This window comes from Podarcis bocagei, assembly GCF_964188305.1.
Source record: "Podarcis bocagei genome assembly, chromosome: 3".
Classification (NCBI taxonomy): domain Eukaryota; kingdom Metazoa; phylum Chordata; class Lepidosauria; order Squamata; family Lacertidae; genus Podarcis; species Podarcis bocagei.
The window spans coordinates 53,966,598-53,987,900 of record NC_138127.1 but is presented as its reverse complement, the minus strand read 5'-3'; the positions used below and the strand labels follow the sequence as shown (position 1 = coordinate 53,987,900).

General features: G+C 43.9%; 1 protein-coding gene across 1 annotated transcript in view; it reads left to right on the top strand.

Moving 5' to 3' along the window:
* The window catches only part of CNKSR3 (CNKSR family member 3), a 59,517-nt gene that overhangs the window by 17,419 nt on the left and 20,795 nt on the right, over window positions 1-21,303 (top strand). The window contains exons 2-4 of the mRNA XM_081187442.1: window positions 6,335-6,498; window positions 15,625-15,827; window positions 17,879-17,966. Of these exons, the coding sequence (XP_081043568.1) occupies window positions 6,335-6,498; window positions 15,625-15,827; window positions 17,879-17,966 (455 nt within the window). The remainder of the gene's footprint in view (window positions 1-6,334; window positions 6,499-15,624; window positions 15,828-17,878; window positions 17,967-21,303) is intronic.

Genomic DNA, 21,303 nt, shown 5'->3' with positions numbered 1-21,303 from the left:
TCAACCCAAGGAGCCCTTGTGACTCACAAAGAAGTCCCAGAACTACACAGATCCATAAACATCAGAGGAACAAAGGGTCTTAGTTGCAGGCTGCACATGAAGCTCTCAGAATTTGAGGTGTGACTGTACAATGTGAAGCAGGCAAGTTTTCCTGGGGCACAGGCCCTCATGCATGAGAAATATAAACAGCGCTGCTTCTAAAAATGTAAAATAAACTTGGGCTCGACCAACTTTAAACTTAGGGCATTTGTTGACCGCAGAAAACAAGTATTATTTGCACTTGCTCAAGTGTATAAATAGAACTCTTCCTGGAAATGTGTTAGCATGGTTTTCTTGGGTGGTAGGAGTGAAAGTTAAATTATTAGTGGGCTGCCAAGAAATAAATCCTGTGTTTTAAAAAAGCGATGACACCATCCTTTTGGCTTTTACATGTACATTTTTTAGTTTGATCTGTTGTTACAACTGTGTTCTAAACCGTGCATTGTAACTGCTTGTGTATTTTGCTTGAATTCTCCCCCGAAATGTAGTATTCTACAGCAGATTCTGAAGGAATTTGCTAATATTTCCATTGCTTTCAGCCATGTTGGGCTGATCCCATGGAACTCAATAGAGCTTACATAGAATCATAGAACTGTAGAGTTGGGAGGGATCCTGAGGGTCATCTAGTCCAACCCCTTGCAATGCAGGAAGCTAACTAGATCATACATGGCAGATGACCATCCAACCTCTGCTTAACAACCTCCAAGGAAGGTTTGACTGGATAGACATTAGTTATGGTAGCAACAAATACCAAACAATAAAGAGTATAAGGGGCACCTTAAACGATTAGCACATTTATTATGGCATAAATTTTCATGGACTAGAGTCCACTTCACTATACCTGGGTTCCAACAGGAGTCAGTGTGGTGTAGTGGTTAAGAGTGGTGGACTTGTAATCTGGGGAACCGGGTTCGCGTCCTCGCTCCTCCACATGCAGCTGCTGGGTGACCTTGGGCCAGTCACACTTCTTTGAAGTCTCTCAGCCCCACTCACCTCACAGAGTGTTTGTTGTGGGGGAGGAAGGGAAAGGAGAATGTTAGCCGCTTTGAGACTCCTTCAGGTAGTGATAAAGCAGGATATCAAATCCAAACTCTTCTTCTTCCAGCAGAAGAGGATGTTGCATATGCTGGTTTATATGTTATGGGCTTTCAGGCAGGTACTCTGCTTACGTCCCCCATCATGTATATAGCATCTTTAAAGGAAGTGTGAAAAATGCAGGCTTCCAGTTTGGGTTCTAACAATTACAGCCATCAGTTGCAGGGGCGGATCAAGGTTGCACGTCAGCCTTAAATAGATATTCCTTCTCAATAAAACCCACCAAGGTGGTTTTGTGGTGGCACAAGGTCTGCCTAGACTTGCCTCCATAGGGCAGGTGTTTCTTTAGTTCCATTTGATGCTGCATCCAATTGCTGAACGAAGCCAGCCTTTGTATCTGGTTTTTGTTGAAACTTGAAATGCCAGGTGTCTGGAGCAAATCCGTGAACACACTTTTGTTTCCAGTTTGTTTGTTCAAGTCTGGTTAATAGTGCTGGCTAATGTGTGGAAAGATTACATTTCAGACAAATGCGGTGGGCTGGCGAAATGGGCCTGAAACACGTGCTGCTGATTTTGAACTCCTGAAAGCTCATCATATGAACTGAAGCTTGGAGGTGTTTATAGTTAGCATGCCCGGAGCCTGTTCCTGGTGCCCAGATGCTCCTCCCCAACTAATTCTTGGTCCCACTCTGATGGCTGTGGGGCTTGTATTAAGCTTGAAATAGGACCAGCGACACAGTAACCTCCATTTCTCTATTATCTCTTCTGCGACAAGAGTGGTTGGATGGGCACAGTCCTTTCTGGAAGGGCAAAGTGCACAGGGATATGTGCTTGAGATCCACTAGCCTTGCAGGGACCATGCTGACTATGGTATTTATTGCTTCTGGGTGCTACAGGGAAAAGAAGCAGCTGCTGCCACTGTACTTTCACAGATCCTGTGCATAGAATCATAGCATTATAGAGTTGGAAGGGACCCTGGGGATCATCAGGTCCAACTGCCTGCAATGCAGGAATATGCAGCTGCCCCATATGGGGATCAAACTTGCAACCATGGCATCATCAGCACCACACTCTAACCAGCTGAGCTATCCAGCTGATTATAAGTCGGAACTCTCTTTGCTGTGGTTGACTGTATGTTGAAAATTGGATCTACCACATCTGTACCAATAGAATGTCACTGAACTCGGTAGGCAATCCTGGTGGGCATATACTTTAAATTGTTGCATTTGGGTGCAGTTGATGATACAGTCCAACATTCTTCAGCTCCATTGTGTGGCATTTTACAGTTGTATTTTTCTTTCTGCTGCTCTTCTTCATAACGTTATCACTGAACTGATGACAAAGTGGAGCTGAAATGAGTTCTGTGATACCAAGGAAGAAAGAGGTAGCATGTAGGACTTTCTCTTGCCTGCTCTTGTGAGGCCTACTTTTTAAATAGCTGAGGTGCTGCTTCATCCATCAAGGAGAGGGGCCGCCTGAGTGGTGGTGAGGTCTTTCTGGAATGTTCACCCCAGTGAAACCCCACAGACTTTAACATGGAATGCTTCAGATGCCAAGATTAAACTTTTTGAGAAGTCGGCTTTTGATTGGCTTTTGATTTGCTAGGTTTTTGTGAATTTATTGCAAAACTGTTTCTTTTTAAAATTCCAGTTGGTATCATTTTCCATTTTTAATTTGGTTGTATTTCGTTCCATCGGTTTCTAATTGTGTAGCTGTGCTTTATTGTTTTAGCATTTTGTGTTAGCTTTCATTTTTATTTTTAAAACAAACAATAAGATTCTGCTTACAATGTGTTTCACTTTTCTCCCTCACTGTCCTACAAACCATCTTCCACTTGCATAAAAACGTTAGGAAAGACAGCTGATAACAATGGTTTAAGGATTTCTGCAAAAAAAGAGAACAGGAAAGAAGTATTATTTCGGGATCCATATCATTGTAAATAACCTTAGGATAGCTCAGTATGGATTAGCCTGAATCTTGCATAAGCAATTTTGCTTTGAAGATTTGACAAGCAGCATTGCAGACTTATCAGGATTGTATTCAGGATAGTGTAATTTTATTGCTGGTGCTCAGCCTTTTCACAGGACGAAAAATTGCATGACTGGCTCTCATCTGACATAATTGCCTTGGATATCTTCTGGTGGACAGCCACAATGCACACAGTTGTGCAACTTAGTCTTGTGTAGTTAGAGTTACTTGGGATTTATGTGGGTGGTTCCTCTACCACCACCCCCCAAAATCAGCATTTAAGCCGCTCACAACTCAGGGGTATTTCCAAGCCAATTTGTTATACTGTCTAGAAAGCTCCTTTCCTACGAAGGTTTGGTTGTGATAGGCAAACCCTTTGGCAGGCCTTTGCATTGTAGCCCTTGCTGTTGTTCAAATCTGTAGTTGAAACTCAAATGGCAATGCAGATTTCCATTGTTCTTTCCAGATTTTATTTACATGTACTCATACATTTTAAAAGTATAACTTAAAGGTCAGAATTTACAAGACATGCTCTGTCCAGAAGAATGGAAACAATGCAGTGGCTCCAACCAAAGATAACATATGGAAACCCTAATCTAAAGTGATATCATTATCTCATTTTCTTCCCACTTTGTTCTTCTCACGCAGTCTTCCCCAATCTGGTGCCCATGCTGGCTGGGGGTTGAAGGGAGTTGCAGTCAAAAACATCTGGAGGGTACCAGATTGGAAAAGACTGTTCACATATAGTCATGCCTCATCCAAGAATGGGACACAAGCCTTCAAAGATAATTGGGCTCATTTCAAACCAAATTGCCTCATTGTGTCAGTCCAAGTTGGATATCAGAGATGGATGTGTATGTTGCACCAGGATGCCTTTCAGTAGTTTGGAGATATGTTAGGGTTCGCACAATATGGTGGGAGTGAGGGGGAAAACTGCAAGCAGGAGTAGCTAACCCAAAGCCTTGGAAGCCAAGATCACTTGATGCATTTTCAGGTGCGCAAGTTGATTTCTTGCCCATTGGCCCCGATTCATTTAACTGGAGGGAATGTGCCTCAGAGCGCATAACTGGATTGGGGAATAATTGAGTTCCCCTAACTTAATTTGACTGTGTATGTAAAGCAGTAATTATGAATGGTTTAAAACTGACGTTTTTCTCTCTCCACTCTTTTGATGTAGCTTTTATATGAAAAGTGATGGTTCTAATCCAGTTTAGTGATTTAAGTATAAGCCTGGAAGCAGTAGTATTCTGAGTTTAATTAATCTACAGCGCAAGGATGTAATCTTGTGGGTGGCTAGGAAAGTCGGCTTTTTTGGATGGAGGCTTGTAATTTTCCCTAACACTGCCAAGAAATGGTTATGTTACTTGTTCATCAGGAACGTTAGCATTCTGTGGTGTCTTTGACAGAAACGGGGGAGCCGCAACTGACTTTTTTACAACATGTAGTGTTTAAATTGGTGTTGCAAGTGGATGAAACTTGGCATGAGATATGACATCTCCACACTCCACGCTCCCACCCATTTTCCACCCCCACCCTCAGTGTGAAGCATCTGCTTGGTGAAGTTGTAAAGGAAAAGATACCCCTAGTACTGAAAGTCTGCCATCTGCCTGGTAGTAATGCCTTCAGCATATTGCACAACTTGCCTAAGAATTTAAGTTGTTTCTGCTAAACTGATCTGTTGTGAGTTTCTTTGTTACGTGCCCCAGTTCTGATTATCTGATTGCTGTCCTGCAGAGGAATTTACCCAAACAAAGAAGCTTTTTCACATTTGACTAGCGGATTAATAACGCCTTGCATTGTTTCCCTTAGCATTTCGGTGTGTTCCTGATACAGTGATATCTCTTACAACCGCATGAGTAGATACTTAAGTTCTACTTGGAGCCAATAGCTGTGGCTTGGACCCAAGTTTGTGATTTCTTCTAAATAGGGCTCTGAATTTGTTATTCAGAATTGCCTTATTCATGTCAGAGACTGGAAATTGGCATGAATGGGGTGGGTGGGTAAATGCAGCACATTAGTAGAACACATGCTTTACATGCCAAAGGTCCAAAATGATCAGGTAGCAGCGGTTGGTAAAACCATCTGACTGACTTCGGCTCTCAGGATCTCAGGCAGACTAGTCAATGCTGGGGTAATAGGGCAGGCACGTCCAACTCTCTATCTAGAGACTTTGATCTACTCCCAGGGGGACAGCCCATAGTTGAGCTTTTTTTAGGAAGGGTTCGCTCACCCAGTATACTCCACAGCCCTCCATCCTTCCTTCCCTCACTCTGTCCCCTATGCAGGGAAACTAAGACCATTTTAGAAATTCATTGCCAAAAAGGGTACTTGCCCAGAAGAGGTGCTGGTTCATTTAAGGCACTATATACTAGCTGCAGCTTTCCAGAGTTTCAGATACTGGCCTTTCCCAACCCTGCTTGGAGATATTGAGGAAATAGAAGGGGTGCAAGTCTCTACAAAGTATTTCTGTTCACAAATCTGCAATAGGGAGTATACAACAACACAGGCTTTCTTTTAAAAAAAGTAGATGATATCTGCTGATCTATGTTTCGGCACTAGCAAGGTAACATTTTGAAAGTGTACACTGTTCTGGCAGTGATGAAGTGGTTAAACGTGTATTGCTTGTAAGCTTTGTAAAATCAGGTGTTCATTTTTTGCAGTCTCCTTCAGCATTTGGTTATGCAGATTCTCCATGGCATCATAGAACTGCAGCACAGGACAAGCAGGAGGGTCACAGTACCTTTTGTCTGCAAAGTCCTGTTGTGATGCTGGAGAATGGCCTAGTGAGAAGTGAGCTGAGAGGTTGGAGGTGGATTGCAAGAGTGATTAAGTTGGAGGATGAAGAGAGGATTGCATGATTATTTGTGGAGAGTTAGCGTTAGGCGTAATGCATGACTAAACCTTTTTTTTATTACCTTTTGGCGTAATGCAATGCACTGGATAGCACCTGCCGCGCTACCCTTTGCAGATTTACTCAGAAGCAAATCCCATTACAGTGAATGTGATTACTCTCATGTAAATGTGCAAGGGATTGCTACTAGTCAGAGCAGTGCTGTTGGGGTTGGGGAAGAGAGGAAATGCTATTTCCTAAGCCCTACTGGGCTTGTGACCAGGGCAAAAGAGCATTTATCATGATGGATGAAGAGGGCATGCGATCTGGGAGTGTATTTTTTCAGCATTTCAATTAACATTTCAATTGACATAACTAAGCTAGAGAATAGACGTGTTGGATATTTGGTGGGTTTTTAAAAATAAAAGCAATATAATTACAACACTTCTCTTTCTTATTTAGGGTTGGATGATTGCCTGCAGCAGTATGTCCAAAAATTTGAACGCGAGAAGATAAATGGTGCTCAGCTATTACAGATTTCTCACCAGGATCTTGAAGAGTTGGGTATCACCCGGATTGGACACCAGGAGCTCGTTTTAGAGGCCGTGGATCTCCTCTGCGCACTGGTCAGTAAACATAGGGTGTTGAAATCCTCTTGCGTTTTTCTCACTTTGGCTAATGGAATTATTTGTCAAAAGGGAGATAACTGCAGCTCCTGAGCTCTACAGCAGATTGTATCAACAGTGAACCAGGTAAAGTTGAGTAAAACGGCAGACTAGTATCCTGGTCTCACATCTCTTTTAGCAGTAGTCAAGTGAAGCTGATACAAAATAAAATAAAATAAAATAAAATAAAATACAGTTTGCAGTTATGCATGGGGCAGCTGTTTAAGTGGTGACACCAGTTTGAACTGGTACTGTTGATGTGAATATTTCAGACTAGGGGAGCCTTTGCAGTGGCTTCCTGGAGTGAATGCCTGAATATGATTTGAGACTGAATGAAAGTTAACATGTTGATGTTTAATTTGAGACCGAACCAAAAAACCCAAAAAGTTGTGAAAATTGAGCCAAGACCAAGAAGTGGAGAAAATGAGCCAAACGTTTGCCTGTCTTAAATGAAGTCAGCCACACCCTTCTCTGTAGATGAGGTTTGGCATCTCAGAGGTGCTCCTGGATCCTGTGTTCCTGCCCGATTCTCCAGTGGCTGGGGCTGCTGGTTCTTAGACTGGTGAGCTGCTGTAGCATAGCGTCTCAGGCAATATTTAGCACTGGTGCCCATGCTTAGGCAGCCTTCTGTTTTTGTCTACAGCCAAGCTTTTTATGTGGACTTTATGAGGAGGAGCCTATGAATACTGTTGGAAGCTGCAGCTTGTGCAGAATGCTGTCACTCATCCCTGTATAGGTGGGGTAGTGACGAATTGCAGAGAGCATGTAATCCCAATTTAAGCTCACCTGTGCTGCTTCCCTGTATGCTTCTAGACTCAGGGAAATGGCTGGCGATGACTACTGGTTTATAGCCCTAAACTTTCTAGAGCCTTAAAGCAGGGATGACTTACCTTTCATGGTAAGAACCACAAGCCCGCTTGGCCCAACCTTCAAGAGCTGCATGCCATAGCTAAGTGCGGCCACCCCATATTCTCACTCACATACGCTGCCCACCTATGCACACAGCCCCTGTCCTTAGCTCATCCATGTAAGCGGTTATTGGCACAGAATGCTTTTCAGAAATATTTTAATAAACAAAAGCAAATGAGACCTACTGGAAATATTGGTTATGAGAAATAACAAGGAACAATGTACGGCTTATAGGGGTATTTCCTGCATCCTTTTAGCCCCATCTCTGCACTCCAAGCTTTCATGTACACTTATAAACCCATCATTGCAGTCATGATGTATCTGCTGTATTTTATTTTATTTTTAAAAAATGCAAGTACAGTCATACCTTGGTTGCCGAATGCCTTGAAACTCATACGTTTCAGCTCCTGAATGATCGAAAACTGGAAGTGAGTGTTTCAGTTTTCGAACGATTTTCGGAAGCCAAATGTCCGGCGTGGCTTCCGATTGGCTGCAGGATGCTCCTGCAGCCAGTCAGAGGCCGCGCCTTGGTTTTTGAACGGCTTGGGAGTCAAACGGATTCCTGGAATGTATTCTGTTGAAGAACCAAGGTACAGCTGTAGAGCAATGGCTGTGTTTGCTGATGCTCAGCAGAAAAATGATGGGGCCAATATGGCAATGTTCTGATGGGGCCAATATGGCAATGTTCAACTCTCTGTTTGAAGATGACCTAGGCTGTGGGTGGCCAGACACAGTCTGACAATGGAATAGATATAGAGAAGAGCAGGAGGGCTCCCAAGGGTTTGATAAGGATGCAGTTTGCCTATGGCTGCTCCCTGCCTTTGGAGACTATAGGTACAGTACATACGGTATACTATAGGGGGAACCCATGGCTCTCTAGTTATCCTTCTCTGCTTCCTCTTTAATTCCTCTAGCATTAGCGATATTGTGTTGGATACAGTTTATGACAGGGATACACTTGGGCTATGTGTTTGTTCAAATGCTGTGAACCGGTGCCAGAAGTATATAGAGTTTCATCTGTAAGAATGGTGGGAAAGAATTCTCTGTCACTCTTTTTCCCCTTACTCGGCTACATTCCGTTCATTATGTAACACTTCTTGTATTTGAGTGTATTTTTTCTTAAAATGGGCAGAGCTTTTTGACTCCTTTTATAAAATGAGCTCATGTTTCAGAAAGGGGGGTGAGAAGGGGGCAAGACAGAAATAATTTGTCCTTGGTAAACTAGGGGGAGGGGAGGGGGAGATTAGGTGACTTGTAACAAATCAGCTGTGTTATGTTTGAAGCAACTGACCTAAATACCGCCTCCTCAATTATACAGTTGCAAGTATCATAAGCTTTTGAAAAGGGTGCTAAAGAAGGATACAGTGGTACCTCTGGTTACGAACTTAATTCGTTCCGGAGGTCTGTTCTTAACCTGAAACCGCTCTTAACCTGAGGTACCACTTTAGCTAATGGGGCCTCCCGCCACCACACAATTTCTGTTCTCATCCTGAGGTAAAGTTCTTAACTCGAGGCACAACTTCCAGGGTAGTGGAGTCTGTAAGCTGAAGTGTTTGTAATCTGAGGTGTTTGTAACCCAAGGTACCACTGTATTTTAACTAGGCAACTGCCAGCGCAGTCCTCTGTGCTAAAGTTAGGGTTCTAGTGCCATGCAGGCAGAACGCATCTGGTAAAATTGTGAGGTCACTGGGTCTTGCTTGGAATAATGGATAAGGCAGCCACCTGAGGGCATTCTCCCGTTCTACTTTTTTTTTTTTACAGGATAAAACAAACAGAACTGGATGTCTGCCAGAACTCAAAGCTTTATTCTATCTTCTTCAATTTCCTCCTAATTTCCTTCATAAATGCAAGCTTTGACCTTGCTTAAGAAAGTTCTTTTGGCTCAGCGAAAATGACATCCTGCCCTATGTTGGAATCAGGGTGAAGGGGAGAATATGTTGTAATTTTGGAATTGCTAGAAAGTCGTAAGGCATGTTATGTCTTCCAGCCATTGTGCTTGACAAGCTGTGACCCGCAAGCTATGGTGTGAAGTTGGCTTGTTTTCACTAACCTTATTTTAAGGGGAAATGTGCATAATAACAGTGCATATATTAGCAAAAGCAACATGTAAGAAATCATTATACTGGAACGTGCTTGCAAAAATGTGTGTATTACTCAAAACTGCATACAGAAATGTGTTTACCAGAAGAAAGTCGTACAAAAAGGGTGGAAAGCTTTCTTGAGGATTAAGAAGAATAGCAAATTGCTGCAGAAATGTGGTGAAGTAAATTTAAGATTGGAAAAGCGAAACACGTAGAGAACTGAAGTTGACAGATTTGCCCATTGCCCAGGGATGAGTAGCGTCAGGGCTGGCAGGGAGGCCACTTTGTGTATGGGAGGGGAGAGCTGGATGTCAGGGTTGCCCCTCCACCCCGAATCCAATTTTAAAGTGTCATTCCAGGAAATTTAATTGCTGCTGGCAAGGAGAAGAGGAGGATTAGAGTTGAACTTGGTTAATCCCTATTTACCCATGAACTTGCTGGGTAGCCCTAGGCCAAATCAGTTTCACTCTATAGTTCCAGGGACTAATAGCAATATATTAGTGAGCAACAAACTTCTGTAAAGATGAATGCAGTAAAAATGCCTAGATGCTGCTTCTGTTCTAAACTGCTCTGCAGGTAGTAAATAATTGGATGGTGTGAAGTAGTTTTTATTTTATTATAAATTTACCATTCCTGTGCCACATCTGAAATATAGAGGGGCAATATTAGCTTTTCTGACTCTTGTCTCGACTCGTGTTGTGGGATGCATGGGTTACTGTGCTCGGCATTCTGTCTGTGTAAACTATAATAAGCCTTTAGGAAACCTTGACAAAGGCAACTTGATCCGCAGCTCCTCAGATTAATGATTAACAAGGCAGGAATGTTTGACCTTAGTGTGTTCCCAGGGATGTGTGCTGTTTCTCTGTGTATGATGAAAGGGTGTGTTGAGCTGAAAAGGGGCTTCTGATATGTTTTGTATAATTGCCTATGTAAATATTTTTCTAAAGAAAGTAATACGGGCCACACATTTCGCATTAAAAAAAATACTTTAAAAACATTTGTTTTTAACCTCATTTGCCATAGTTCCTTGGAAATTTGATCGCTAAACTTGTATAGGGTAGGTGGAGAAAGTGGTGGGTATTCTATATAATGCTGATATTCTATGCTTAACCAACATGGGTGGTTTATCCACGGCTCACTTCCCATTTAACTTTCCATTTTGCACCATCTCAGGTTTCCTTATTTGTGAAGTGAGGACACTGTTCTCTGCTAGGTAGAGCTGGGAAAAAAAATTATTATAGCCTATTTATAGTTTTCTAAGATTGAGTGCCACTCTCTAAACCGTTAACATGAAAGGGAATAACTCCCTGACTGTGGTGGTATTACAAGCATTTCTGTCTAGCATGTTCCTTCTGAGTTACTTGGATTTCTGTAATTTTTAGTAAGGAAGTGGCCAAATAGCTTGCATGTGTTCTCTATGGTCACCATCGCTCACAACTGAACTGAAATTCAGCAAACTTTTTAGAAGCACAATTCTTGAGCGGTCATGCTCATGACAACTTCCATCTTATCCTATCTGCTGGGACATGTGGAAGTCCTCCCTCGCTCCCTCACGCACTCTGCAGACATGCATACTGGATGGAATGCGTGGGTGTTGCTCTGCTAATAGAAGGCATCTGTCAGCAGAATGGTGAAAGGGACAATTTTTGGCAATTCCTTCTCTTTCCCTTGAAGTATGTATTGGTGGCCTTTTCGAGTGGGTGGGAAGTATGATAATAATGATAATAATAACAATTTTTATTATTTTATTTTATTTATCCCCTGCCCATCTGGCTGGGTTTCCCCAGCCACTCTGGGCAGCTTACAGCATATATAAAACATAGTAAACTATCAAACATTAAAAAACTTACCAGTACATGGCTGCCGTCAGATGTCTTCTAAAAGTTATGTAGTTCTTTATCTCCTTGACATCTGAAAGGAGGGTGTTCCACTACCGAGAAACCTCCCCCCTTGGTTTTGTTGTTGGTTTAGTGGTTTTGCTTTGTTTTATAACGGGTAGAGGGGACGCGGGTGGCGCTGTGGGTAAAACCTCAGCGCCTAGGACTCGCCGATCGTATGGTCGGCAGTTCGAATCCCCGCATCGGGGTGAGCTCCCATCTTTCGGTCCCAGCTCCTGCCCACCTAGCAGTTCGAAAGCACCCTTAAGTGCAAGTAGATAAATAGGTACCGCTTTATAGCGGGAAGGTAAACGGCGTTTCCGTGTACTGCGCTGGTGCAGGCTAGCCAGAGCAGCTTCGTCACGCTGGCCATGTGACCCGGAAGTGTCTCCGGACAGCGCTGGCCCCCGGCCTCTTAAGCGAGATGGGCGCGCAACCCCAGAGTCGGTCACGACTGGCCCGTACGGGCAGGGGTACCTTTACCTTTACCTATAACAGGTAGGCAACCTAAGGCCCGGGGGCCGGATCTGGCCCAACTGCCTTCTCAATCCGGCCCGCGGACAGTCCGGGAATCAGCGTGAGTAGAATGTGTGCTTTTATTTAAAATGCATCTCTGGGTTATTTGTGGGGCATAGGAATTCATCCCCCCCCCCCAAAAAAAAAATATAGTCCGACCCACCACATGGTCTGAGGGACGGTGGACCCAGCCCACGGCTGACCCCTGTTTTATAAGTTGTTTGGAGTTGCTCTGGCAAGAAAAAGTTACTAACAAATTTAATTAATTATATTAATAATTCCCCTGCAGGCAGCCCCTCATGCCCTGCAAAATCTGTTAAGGGGTGTTTTTTAAGCCTCTGGAGCACATGTTGAGATGGGGGCCATAGGGAGGAGGAGGAATTGCTGAATACTGCCTCACTCACTGTTCCACTGATGGACACCTTCCATCAGCTGAGAAACACATTGGATCCCAACCATTTTCAGCAGGGAACATGCTATATAAGATCTTTCATTTCTTTTTAGACACATGTGCCATCTGCTTCTCATAACTGAGCTCAGGGCAAACCTGTTTTGCCTGCCCCTGATTTTCGGTAGAAGCCACTTGTGGGCAGCTTTCATTGGCCTGCCCTGATGTCTGTCATGATCTCTCCCTACCCCCCACCCCACCTTCTTGGAACATATTTTCATATGACTTCTGGCTTCTCCTCCTCTAGTGTGGCAGACAGTAGGTGTTTAGAATCTTTTGCTCATTTTTTTATTTATTTTTATTACATGGCTTGTTGGATCGTCAGGTTCTAATAAATTGTCATTAATGCAGGTGTGGGCCTTCATATTTTGCTTGTGAGGACATTTTGGTCAAGCCACACCCACCTGCCATACACATGTGGGGCAGGTAAGGAAGGTTCAAGTGAAAGCAGGGTTGCAGCTGCCTGCAAAGCCCTTTGCAGAGCACTCTGCAAGACCCAACAGTCAGCTGATTGTCACACGGTTTGATTGTGACATCAGGTGATTGACAGGAGAGTGGCACTGCCCGCTTGCCAAAAATGGCACGTTGAGGTTGCGGGAGATAAAAATCTGTGCTGCTGACCAGCTCCAGTCCTGTTCCCCACCCCCGGCGTGCTACCAGGGTGGATTTGATGTACGGTAAATCAAATCGATTTAAATCACAATTTAAATCACTAGTCAGTAAGACTTGATTTAAATCATTTTTTTACAGGAAGACTCATTCTTGCTGCTATAATCTTAATATTTACAACTAGCTGAAGGTTTCATTTTTGGAATAATAAATTTTCAGTGTAGTTTTTACAGTTATATCAAAAATTACTAATTTGGTTATACTATTAGAAATACAAAGACAGGTAATTATAAAATTATTGTTTATATTTGGACAACTTTTCTGCTGTACTTTATTGGAAGGAGAAAAATAATCATTTTCTTAATAACAATTTAAACAGTTTATTTAACAAAACAATAACATTTTAGCATATGTATCCATGTTTGTTAACTGATGTGGTTAAACGATTATTTTTTTTTAAAAAAAGCCTTAGACTGAGTTTTAGTACACATGAAAAACTTAAAACAAATATTTATTTCCTGATGAATAGCCTTTGGATTATAATGTAACTTAAATAGACAACTGTCTTTAGAAACATTTTCCCCCCAAAAGCATTTTACAGTGGTACCTCTAGTTATGAACTTAATTCTTTCTGGAGGTCCATTCTTAACCTTAAACTGTTCTTAACTAGAGGTGTGCTTTTGCTAATGGGGCCTCTTGCTGCTGCTGCGCCACCGGCACACGATTTCTTTTCTCATCCTGGGGCAAAGTTCTCAACTCGAGGTAACTCTTCCAGGTTAGCAGAGTTTGAAACCTGAAGTGTTTCTAACCTGAGGCATTTGTAACTCGAGGCACCACTGTATTTTAAAAATCTGATTTAAATAAAAAAGTCCAATTTAAATAAAACTGATTTTCAAATATATATATATATATATTTAAAAAATCATTGATTTTCATCCTCCCTGCTTGCAATCCTGGTTTAAAATATGTAATCTTCTTGCCAACGTCAAAGTGAGCTTGCTGAAACTAACCATAGTTAAGCATAACCACAGTTCCATGTTTGAATGACATGGCAAGCTGTGGTTAAGTAAGCGGAAACCGAAATTCCTCCTCCCAGTCACATGTGGAGAAGGGTAAAAACAAACGCCCAAGGCTTGCTGTGGCTCAGTCACATTATGCGGGGCTACAGTTTAGCATGACAATCAAATGCAGACATAAACTGGAATAATGGGTTGTTCCTCATTGCATAATTGCTTGCAGGAGTTAATCATGCAGTTACACCCGCATTTTATAATGACGCCTAATTATTTGAAATATAGACCCTGAGAATTCAGCAGCTAAGAAAACTCTTTGTTTCGTGCCATATGATTGTTGCAACTTGCTTGACCCAAACAGTGGCTCACTGTTGAGCGCTTTTACCCTTTCTTAGAGGGGGTGATGTTTAGAGGGGATTCCTTGCCCATTAGCAGCATTTGAGGGTTAATAGAAAAGAGTGCCTGTGTTGGCTTGTATATATAGCTGGAAGAACTTGGCCAGTAACCGGATTTAAAGCGTGTGGGAGGTAAAGCAGCCTAATAACAAAAACAAATCTCTTGGTGTCCTATAAAAGGGAATGGAAAAAAACTGATGGAGGACTCACATTGGAACAACTTGTCATGCTTGTTTATAAGTAATTTTGAAAGGTGGTTGGTTTACATTACTACTGTGTTTAAATGCTTGCTTTATTTATTTATTAAACCTCTTAGTGCCTGAGAGCTGCCTTATGTAGAAAAAAACTTATCCTCAATTGCTGGCTGTGTACAGATGATAGAATTTTAGGGACTGGAATTGTAAGTTTATCATTTGCCTGTGTACATGTCTGCCTGTGGTCTTGGCTGCATCCAGCTTTGAAGTTTTCATAGCTCTTGAACTGCATCATAGGAAAACAGAAACCAGCTTCAAATTATGGTTAAAGCAGTTTTTTGAAATAGGGGTGTGGGGTGGCGGGGTGGCATTACACACAGAAGCCCCTCACTTGTATGTTGCTTCCTCCCTTTGCCCCCTACACCAGGGGTCGGCAACTAAGGCCCATGGACCCCCACCGCCCACTCGGTTGGCTCTCATGCGTCACGCTATACTGGCACAGAGCAGAGTGGGAACCACCTTCTGCAATGCTGGTTGGCTTCCCATTGGCTGCAGGAAGCTCCTGCAGCCAATGGGATGCTGCACAAGCCTCCTCCACCCCAGAAGGAACGTTGGAAATAGCGTTTGCACATGCGTGTGTGTGCGCACGCCGGCCCAGCGCGGTGCCTGCGGGATGGTGAACTGGCCTAAACCACAAAAACTTTGCCGACCCCTTCTCTACACTTTTGTGAATTTACCACTTACTCTCAACAAGCCATACTTTACTTTCAACTGAACCTGGGTAACTAGGGTTTGCAAATTCAGGAATGCAAACTAGGACCAAATTCGGCAAACTGTGTTTAAGGTTGCTGTTTGTTTGTTTGTTTATTAATATTTTGAAGAATATATACATATGTACCCAAGAGATGGATGCTGGAAGAACACATGTGACACGTGACAACTACCAACACCTTTGTAGGGCGGCTTGCCTCATGCTTTCAAAAATACTTTGAAAAGACACGATTTCTGCTTAAATAAAGAAATAAAATTAAAATCTCTTCCACAGAATTATGGTCTCGAAACGGACAACATGAAGAACTTGCTTCTTAAGCTACGAGCTTCTTCCAACAATCTGCAAAACTACATTGGCAGCCGGAGGAAAAGTTCAAATTATGATGGAAATACCTCACGCAAGCCTCCTAATGAATTCCTTACCTCAGTGGTGGAGCTTATTGGTGCTGCTAAGGCTTTGCTGACGTGGCTGGACAGGTAGGATATCTTGTATGCTTTTAAACACAAACAATAAGAAGGTAATCCATATCTTTTAAGAATTGTATTCCCTCCTCCAACCTCCCCCTCCAAACACCCCCCCCCCCCGCCAAGGCAGACTTTAAAGGGAAGCTGGGACATAGACATTTTTCCTTGCTTGCCTTCCAGGGAGTCTTTGCTTACAAATAGCATTTATCTTGCAGTATCTTAAGTGTGGAAGTAGGACTTTTCCAAGTGTCCTTCAGCATGACAGCACCTCCACTTTGGAACTCCCTGTCTATTGATATTAGGCATGTGCCTTCGCTGTACTATTTTGGTGCCTGTTAAAAATGCTTTGTTTCAGCAAGTCTATACAGATATGTAAATACAACACTTATTTTAATATCTAATTTTATTTTATAATGCGTATTTTAAAAACAGCTGATTTTTATTTTATTTTTAGGCTAACTTGTTTTTAACATCTGATTTTATCAGCAATTTTAATTTATCTTCATATAAACTGTGTAGAGTTTTTGACGATTAAATGGTATATAAATCCTGTTAATTTTTTTAAAAAGTACAGTAAATAATATTGCACCTCAAAGTGGTACTGTTTTCCCATATGCTACTGCAAGGAAGGATTACATGGAAGTTTGCCACTTTGCATTGGGCCATACTTGACCCAAATTCCCTTAAAACAACAATGAAATATAATCATTCCATGACTTACAGTGAAATCCTATACATAGCTATTCAGAAAAGAATCCCATTGAATTTAGTGGGGTTTCATCGCAGGTAAGTGGTTTAGGATTGCAGCCTGAATTTTCTGTTTCTCCACTATGGGATAAAAGGGAATTTGGAGTCGTCCCAGAGAAGTGAAGGAGGCAGAAAGCATTCCTTTCATCTTCTGGATAATACTGTTGATAAGTTAAGGTAGCTTTCATCAAGTTTGTGCCTGCAATCTGTCTTGGACTGCAACTCCCATCAGCCTCATCGAGCACGACTGTACTGCCAGGGGCAGATACGAATTGTAGTCCCAAAACAGCTGGAGTGCAGCAGGCTGGTGAAGGCTGATCTATGGAGACAGTTGCGGATATTTCCCCAGTTTGAGGCCCGAGATAAACACAAAAGTCTCTCACATCCTGCCAGCCCTCCAAAGAACCCTGATAGTGTGACAGGAAGAGACATCATGAGAGAGATTGTGGAAATGACAGGATCTTGTTGAGAAGCTGGAATGGATTTTGTTTTTAACCAGGGCTTGGAGCTGTTGACTGGCAGCTCTCTGCATTCTTTCTTCATCCACATTATATTGTAGTCCCCCCCCCCCTTTCCAATTTCATTGTTTATAATACAGTATGTGCATACAGTGGTACCTTGGGTTAAGAACTTAATTCATTCTGGAGGTCCGTTCTTAACCTGAAACTGTTCTTAACCTGAAGCACCACTTTAGCTAATGGGGCCTCCCGCTGCTGCTGCTGTGCCACCGGAGCACAATTTCTGTTCTCATCCTGAAGCAAAGTTCTTAACCCAAGGTACTATTTCTGGGTCAGTGGAGTCTGTAACCTGAAGCATATGTAACCCGAGGTACCACTGTATTGTATTTGTTGTTTGGTGAACTGCTTAGAGACTGTCTTAGTATATGTAGTATGTAAATATGTAATAACTTCATCGCAAATCTTTCTTTTGAATACTGTGGACCAGTTACTTAGTTTCAGGGCTGCTATATGTTGTGGCCTTTCCTGGTTTGCTTTCCCCTTTCTGTCCTTACGCCACCACTTTTGGCAAAGCACAACGTGAAAGCGGGACAAACCTCGACTTTCCCGTGATCAGAAGAACCGGGTGAGATGAGAACTCATTGCAAGCAGAGTTTTCGATATCTGGATTAGGGCATAAGTGTGGTCATTGTAAGCAGCCATAAAAAGAGTTAAGACCTAACTAAAAAGGTTTTCTTTTAAAACAACAAGCACGGGAGTTCATAGCAGACCTGTTATTAAATATACTAAGCTTGTGGTAATGACTACTGTTGTGTGGCCTCTCTTTTTTCTTAAAGACGCATTCTTTTCTTACCACAGGACGCCGTTTACAGGGATAGCTGACTTTTCTGTGACTAAGAACAAAATCATTCAGCTCTGCTTGGATCTTACTACCACTGTTCAGAAGGTCAGTTGATACACTGTGTATATAACCCACCAACCAATCTCCATCTGACCTTGTTCCATCCACATTTTACAAAAAGGAGGGCAAAATGTTGGGTGTGTGGAAGTAACCGCAATACAATTTTACATGTAGCTTGGTAACAGAACAAATTGGAGTCCTGGGGATTTTTAGAAATCATTAGAGGAAGCAGGTGTATGGAGACCGTTGCCAAGTTTTGTTGCTCTGGCCTCCCACAGTCGACACTGGGGGGAAAACCAAAACCCTCCCAGTGTTGTTTTTAGGAATTATTTACATGGTAAGGCTATTAATTTAGCTTGTTGTAAAACTCCACACCTATAAGTCACCCAGTTACTCTGCAGCATTTTATAGCATGGGTATGTGGGCCATATTTTATGAAAATTTGGGCCATGTACAAGCATTATCGTATTTTTCGCCCCATAGGACGCACTTTTTCCCTTCCAAAAATGAAGGGGAAATCTGGGTGCATCCTATGGGGCGAATGCAGGCTTTCGCTGAAGCCTGGAGAGCAAGAGGCATCGGTGCGCACCGACCCCTCTTGCTCTCCAGGCTTCAGGAAGCTATCCCCAAGCCTTGCAAGCCCGGTGGGAGTACCCGCGGGCTCACAAGGCTTGCGGGCAGCAGCCTGCAGCCCCCGCGAGTGTCCGCAAGCCTTGCGCGCCCGGCAGGAGGTCCCACCGGGTGCGCGAGGCTTGGGGCCGCAGCCTGTCGCCCGAAGCACGGGGAGCCCTCCGGAGGGCTCTCCCTGCTTCGGGCGAGTGTCTACAAGCCTCGCGCGCCCGGCAGGAGGTCCCACTGGGTGCGCGAGGCTTGGGGCAGCAGCCTGTCGCCCGAAGCACGGGGAGCCCTCCGGAGGGCTCTCCCTGCTTTGGGCAAGTGTCTGCAAGCCTCCCGCGCCCGGCAGGAGGTCCCACCGGGTGCGTGAGGCTTGGGGCGGCAGCCTGTCGCCCGAAGCACGGGGAGCCCTCCGGAGGGCTCCCTCTGCTTCGAGCGAGTGTCTGCAAGCCCCGCGCGCCCGGCAGGAGGTCCCACCGGGTGCGCGAGGCTTGGGGCGGCAGCCTGTCGCCCGAAGCACGGGGAGCCGTTCGGAGGGCTCCCCTTGCTTCGGGCGAGTGTCTGCAAGCCTCGCGCGCCCGGCAGGAGGTCCCACCGGGTGCACGAGGCTTGGGGCGGCAGCCTGTCGCCCGAAGCACGGGGAGCCCTTTGGAGGGCTCCCCTTGCTTCGGGAGAGTGTCTGCAAGCCTTGCGCGCCCGGCAGGAGGTCCCACCGGGTGCGCGAGGCTTGGGGCGGCAGCCTGTCGCCCGAAGCACGGGGAGCCCTTCGGAGGGCTCCCCTTGCTTCGGGCGAGTGTCTGCAAGCCTCGCGCGCCTGGCAGGAGGTCCCACCGGGTGTGCAAGGCTTGGGGCGGCAGCCTGTCGCCCCGAAGCACGGGCAGCCAGGGCTGGGGGGGGGGAATAATTTTTTTAAATTCATTTCCCCCCCAAAAAACGAGGTGCGTCCTATGGGCCAGTGCGCCTTATAGGACGAAAAATACGGTAATCTTCCCTAGATAATTTGTAATGCTTCCTTTATTTGAATTTTCTTTTTATCGACCAGTGTGGTATAAAGGCTGCCTTGTGATAAACCAGTTCTCATTATGCGTAGCTATGTGTGTTTTCTGCAGTAGCCCCTTCAGTTATAAAACTTTATAGTAGACGGGGCACATCTCTGGTTCTATTTTAAATATATTTTAAATGCTCATTTCTTTACTGTGGCCTTTGGGGGTTGATTTAGGACATTGCGAATGTTGAGATGTATTTTAAATGACCTATTTTGTCTTCCTCCAGTTTTATAATTTTAAAACAAAATTAGATAATGTTAAGTTTTAAATATTTTACTGTTATATATTTATATGAATGTAAACCACTTTGAGAGGCAGTCTTCCCTGAAAAGTAGCATTGTTGCCCAGAATTTAGCAACATGGCTGCTCACTGGCCATGCCCCTTCCCATCTTGGATTGAATGCTAAGTATTTAAAGTCTCCCCTAGATTTAAGCTAGGCTGTCCATCTTGAAATTTCTGCTTATGCACTGTTTCAAAAGTAGAGAAAACACTATAATCTTCTAAACGAGCTTCTTTTAGTTCAAAGTCTCCTTGTAGTTTTTGCTGAGTAAATAATACTTTGGCTTGAATTCTTTCAGTGGCGTGTTTGGAGAGGGTTCTTTTATTTTTGTGTTAAAAGTATACACACACACACGACCAAAGGCTTTAAATGTGTGCACACATTCTGAATCAAGAAGTGCAAATGGAGTTTCACTGGTACAGTAGAGCTTTCCTGGCCACAGCTTCCAAACATTGCCCCCCCAAAAAAAAAATCTCGAAGACCTTTCAGAGCAGAGTGGGATCCAGTGTCGGAGTGTACTGTTAAAGGGGGGGGACCAGCATAAATCAGAGCTCCCTGCCCCCCTTGTGTGAGCAGAAATGCCTTCTGTTCATGAAAGGCACAATGCATGTTGTAAAGTGCATGTTGAAAGGGAAGGCTTGTAGCTCAGTGGCGGAGCACACACTTCTTATGCCAGAGGTCCCAGGTTCAGTCCCTGCTGTCTCCAGGTAAAGGTAAAGGGACCCCTGACCATTAGGTCCAGTCACGGACGACTCTGGAGTTGCTGCGCTCATCTTGCTTTACTGGCTGAGGGAGCCGGCGTACAGCTTCCGGTGTCATGTGGCTAGCATGACTAAGCCGCTTCTGGCGAACCAGAGCAGCGCACGGAAATGCCGTTTACCTTCCCGCTGGAGCGGTACCTATTTATCTACTTGCACTTTGACGTGCTTTCAAACTGCTAGGTTGGCAGGAGCAGGGACCGAGCAACAGGAGCTCACCCCGTCACGGGGATTCGAACTGCCAACCTTCTGATTGGCAAGTCCTAGGCTCTGTGGTTTAACCCACAGCGCCACCCTGGCCGGGCAAAACATCTACCTCCTCTCTGAAACTGTGGAGAGCTGCTGCCAGCCAGTGTTGACAATACTGAGCTAGATGACCTCTGTTTGACCCTCTTGTTTCTTTAACAAATCATTTTACCTCTTGTGAGTAAAGGCTGTGTGATAGAGAGGACCATGTGTGCTAGATGTGATATGCTTATATTTCTTGTTAGCGGAATCAGATCATGGAAGGTGCAGATATGTTGCCAGAATCACCTGTGAATTTTCTTGCAAATGTAAAATGGATTCCTTGGGTTCCACTGGGTTTTTCTTGTAGAAGGTGCATGCAGAATCTGTTTGCATGAAGGGAATCGTTGCTGCATGTGAGTAACTGTGTTTCTGCATGGAGAGCAAGCCTCTCTGG